Source organism: Calidris pugnax, unplaced genomic scaffold, assembly GCF_001431845.1.
Source record: "Calidris pugnax isolate Ruff unplaced genomic scaffold, ASM143184v1 scaffold205, whole genome shotgun sequence".
Taxonomy (NCBI): domain Eukaryota; kingdom Metazoa; phylum Chordata; class Aves; order Charadriiformes; family Scolopacidae; genus Calidris; species Calidris pugnax.
In genome coordinates, this window is record NW_015090943.1 from 1 (window position 1) to 5215 (window position 5215).

At 56.2% G+C, this 5215-nt stretch overlaps 1 protein-coding gene across 1 annotated transcript; it reads left to right on the forward strand.

The window, feature by feature from the left end:
* Nucleotides 1-834: 834 nt before the first annotated feature.
* On the forward strand, nucleotides 835-3749 carry LOC106893689 (SH2 domain-containing protein 5-like; the record flags this gene model as incomplete). Its single annotated transcript, XM_014951863.1, has 4 exons — nucleotides 835-1012; nucleotides 1096-1198; nucleotides 1318-1477; nucleotides 3405-3749. Coding segments are annotated over 4 exons (786 nt in total), but the record flags the coding sequence as incomplete, so codon positions are not given.
* Between the last annotated feature and the right edge of the window lie 1466 nt (nucleotides 3750-5215).

Sequence of the window (5215 nt, forward strand, 5' to 3'; positions counted from 1 at the left end):
GGCATGTGTTTTGCACAGTGTCTTGCACAACCTTTTCTCACAAGGCATTTTTTTTGCACAGTGTATTGCCTGGCACTTCTTGCACGGCCTTTTCTTGCACAGTGTGTTATTGCACGGCATGTTTTTGCACGGTGTCCTGCATGGCCTTTCCTTGCACGGCGTTTTTGCACATTTCTTTGCAGACCTGTGTTTAGCACGTCACTTTGCCAAGCCTTTTCTTGCACGGCCTTTTCTTGCACGGCCTTTTCTTGCACCGCGTTTTTGCACAGAGTGCATCCACATGGCTTTTTTTTTTGCACAGCAATTTTGCACATGGGTGTGCAGGGCTTTTTTCACATGGCCTTTTTGCATGGAACTTTTTTGCACGGCACTTTTTTGTGTAACATTTTTTTACACAGCACTTTTTCTCTGGTGTCTTGCACGGCTTTTTTCACCACGGCATTTATTGCACGGTCTTCTGCACTGCAGGGTTTTTTTGCACGGTGGTCTTTTTCTAATACATAGCTTTTCTTGCACGCCATTTTGGTGTTTCACACTGTACTCTTTCGGCGTGGGGATGCTTTTGCAGGATGTTATTTTGCACGATGGTACTCTTTTGGATGCTTTTGCAGGATGTTATTTTGCACGGCGTTTTTTGCACGGCAATTTTTTTCCCATTTACGGCATTTTTTGGTATAACTTATTTTTGGTGCATTTTTTTGCACGGCTTTGGTATTTTTCAGGACGTTCTTGCTTTAGCATTTTTTTGCACGCCATTTATTTTTTTTCCCCCATGGTATTTAGCACATTTAGCACATTTTCCCCCACTGATGCCCCCCTCACTCCCCCTCTCTACCCCCCCAGGACCGGCGGCTGGAGGCGGAGGGCAGAGCCGGCTCCTGGCGCCCGGGGAACCCCTACTGCTCCCCGGTTTTGGTGCGGAAAAAGGCCATTCGCAGCAAAGTCCTGCGCTCGGGGGCGTACCGGGACTGCGGGGGAGAGAGCCAGCTCCACCAGCCCCCCCGTGATGCTGGTGAGTCGCCCGGAGGGGAAACTGAGGCACAGAGAGTGTGTGTGTGTGTTGGGGGTGAAGAGGGGATTAACGGGCTCCCGCAGGGGCGGCGGGATGGGAGAGCAAAGGGGCGAGGAGCTTGGCCTTCCTCCCCGAAAACGAGAGCGTCCTCGCCGAGAGCGTGTGGGCCTTCGCCGGCATCGCCAGGTGAGAAGGCGGGAGCCCCCCCCCCAACTCCTGCCATCACCCCCTCCCCTCCGGTTCCTCCATCCCCCTGCGCCCACCTTCCTCTTCCTCTTCCTCTTCCTCCTCCTCCTCCTCCCCAGGGATGGGGGGATCGCGCTGCTGCGGCGGGACGTCCCCGGTGCCTTCCTGCTGCGCCCCGAGCCCGGGCCAGCCCCGCGCTGGTGCCTGTGGGTGCGGGCGCCCTGCGGCGTCGTCCCCTATGGGCTCTGCAGGACCCAGCAGGGCCGGTTCTGCGTGGAGGTGAGGGGCTGCGGGCAGGGCACGGGGCAGGGGGCTCGGCTGCAGTGGGGCAGGGTGGCACCCGGGCACCGGCGTTTGATGGGGCTGTGCATGGGTGCATCGGTATGGATGTACCAGTGCACTTGGTCCATCTGTGCATGGATGCACAAGTGTGTAAGTGTGGTTGACGCATCGGTGCATTGGCACATGGATGTACCAATGACTTCGTGCATCTGTGTGTGGATGCACGAGTGTGTAAGTGTGGTTGACACATCGGTGCTTTGCCACATGGATGTACCAGTGCCCTTGGTGCATCTGTGCATGGGGGTGCACGAGTGCGTTAAGTGCACTTCATGCATCAGTGCATGGGTACGTGGATACACTGGTGTGTAAGGATGCCTCTCTGCATGGATGCACTGGTGTGTAAGGGTACCTCTGCACGTGTGCACAAGTGCATCAGTACACATGTGCATTTGTTGCACTATGTAAGGGCGTTTGAGCACCTGTGCGTGGATGCACAAGTGTGTAAGTGCACTTGATGCATCGGTGCATGGCTGCACCAGTGCAGTTGGTGCATCTGTGCATGGGTGTACGAGTGTGTAAGTGCACTTCATGCATCGGTGCACATCTGTGCATGGGTACGTGGATGCACTGGTGTGTAAGGGTGCCTCACTGCATGGATGCACTGGTGTGTAAGGGTACCTCTGCACGCATGAACAAGTGCATCGGTACATGTGTGCATTTGTTGCACTGTGTAAGCACATTTGAGCACCTGTGTGTGGATGCATGAGTGTGTACGTGCAGTTGATGCATTGGTGCATGGGCACATGGATGCACTGGTTTGTAAGTGTGCCTCTCTGCATTGACACACAAGTGCATTGCTGCACGTATGCATTTGTTGCACTGTGTAAGCGCATTTGTGCACCTGTGCATGGATGCACCAGTGCATTTGGTGTATCTGTGCGTGCAAGCACAGGTGTGTAAGTGCAGCTATGCACCAATTCATTGGTGCATCAGTGCAAGAAGGTACTGTGCATTTGGTGCATCTGTGCATGGATGCACGAGTGTGCACGTGCAGTTGATGCAGGGGTGCATGGCTGCATTGGTGCATGGATGTACCAGTGTCTCTGTGCGTGGATGCACTGGTGCATTGTTACACGCATGCACTTGTTGCACTGTGTAAGTGCATTTGTGCGTGGATGCACTGGCGCATCGGTGCATGGGTGCATTGGTGCACAGATGCACTGGGGTGTATGTGCAGTTGGTGCATTGGTGCATTGATGCACTGGTGCATCAGCACACAATGCACTAGGGTGTATTGGTGCATTTAATGCACTGTGTAAGTGCATTTGTGCACCTTTGCATGGATGCACCGGTGCATTTGGTGTGGCTGTGTGTAGATGTGCTGGTGCGCAGATGCACCAAATGCACTTACACACCAGTGCACCTGTGCATGGACACATCATTGCACGGGGGTGCACTGGTGCATTTGATGCATTGGTGCACGGATGTGTTGGTGCACTGATGCACTGGGATGGTGCGTTGGTGCATGGATGCACTGGTGTGTATGTGCATTTGATGCAGGGGTACATGGGTGTATTTGCTTCACAGTTGCACGGGTGCACAGGTGTGTAATTGTGTGTGCTCCACAAGTGTGTGGGCGCACAGAGGCATCTCCTTCACGGCTGCACCAGGGCTCAGGTGCCTCTGTGCGTGGTGCACGGGGGTGTCGGTGCAAGGGCACGTTTGATTCATGGGTGCATTGACACACTGGTGCCCCTGTGCACGGTGCAGGGCGCACGGGTTCCAGAGTGTGCGAGTGCACGGCCGAATCCGTGCTTCGGTGTGCAGTTACACTTGATGCACAAGTATATCCGTGCATGGGTGTGAGTGTGAATCACGGGCACGTTTGATCTGTGTTTGATCTGTGGGTATATCTGTGTGCGAGGCGCAGCGGTGCGGCGTGCACACGTGGCTAGGCGGGGTGCTTTTCTGCATGCACACACGGGTGCAAGGGGCGCACTGGGTTTGCGTGGTGCACAAGTACACGAGTGCCTTCGCCGCGGGGGTTTGGGGGTGCACGAGTGTCGTGCCAACCCCCCGCCCCGAGCTTTACGTGGCTGCCGCCTGCCTTATGTTCGCCCGTGGCAATAAACGGCTGTCGTGCAACCACGCCGACGTGTGCTGGCCCACTGCGGTTCACACTCGCCCATCACGGGGCTGGTGTTGCACACCCCCCATGCTGACACACCCACACTCACACGGCCCCCCGCGCGCACTCGCAGCCTCCTGAACGCGCCCTCGCATCCTTGCACGCGCTGGCACAATGATGCCGTGCGCTTGCACACGCACTCGTGCACTCACACTGTGCGTTTGTGCACACACTTGTTCTCCCACACACCTGCAGTCACAAGCCCTCTGTGCTTGCACTCTCACACACTTGTGCAGCTGCACACGCATGTGCCTGACCTCTCTCGCACGCTCATGGCTCACACTCATGTGCCGGCAGGGCAGCACACACGCTCAGGGCTCACACTTGGGCAACTCTCAACCCGTCGTGCACTGAGAGCTCACATTCTGAACCCGTCGTGCACTCAGAGCTCGCACTCTTGTGCCGGCTGGGCTGTGCACACATTGCACATTCAGGGCTCACACTCGTGCATGGTGCACCCATTGCACACTCAGAGCTCATGCTTGTGTGTCGGTGAGGCCGTGTACCTGTCACACACTCAGAGCTCACACTCCTGCACAGTGCACCCGTCACACATTCAGGGCTCACACTTGTGCATTGGTGAGGCTGTGTACCTGTTACACGCTCAGAGCTCACACTCATGTGTGGTGTATGCATTGCACACTCAGTGCTCACACTTGTGCGTTGGTGAGGCCGTGTACCCATTGCACACTCAGAGCTCACACTCATGCACCGTGCACCCAACCCAACAGTGCTCAGGGCTCACACTTACATGTTGGGCTCCTGTCGCACACTCGGGGCTCACACGAGCACAGTGTGCCCATTGCACACTCAGGGTTCACATTTACATGCTGTGCACCTGTTGCACATTTGGGGCTCACACTCGAGCACTGTGCACCCATTGCACTCTCAGGGCTCACACTTACATGCTGTGCACCCCTTGCACATTTGGGGCTCACACTCGAGCATGGCGTAGTCATTGCACACTCAGGGCTCACACTCAAGCACGGTGCGTCCATTGCACACTCGGCGCTCACACTTACATGCTGTGCACCTGTTGCACACTCAGGGCTCACACTCGAGCACGGTGCACCCATTGCACACACAGGGCTCACACTTACAGGCTGTGCACCCCTTGCACACTTGGGGCTCACACTTGAGCACGGTGCACCCATTGCACTCTCAGGGCTCACACTTACATGCTGTGCACCCCTCACACATCCAGGGCTCACACTAGAACACGGTGTGCCCATTGCACACTCAGGGCTCACACTTACATGCTGTGCACCTGTTGCACATTTGGGGCTCACACTTGAGCATGGTGCACTCATCGCACACTCAGGGCTCACACTCGAGCACGGTGCGCCCATTGCACACTCAGGGCTCACACTTACATGCTGTGCACCCCTTGCACATTTGGGGCTCACACTCGAGCATGGTGCACCTGTCGCACACTAAAGGCGCACACTCGGGGCTCACACTCGAGCACGGTGCACCCATCGCACTCTCCGGGCTCACACTCACATGTTGTGCACCTGTTGCACACTCGGGGCTCACACTCGAGCAGG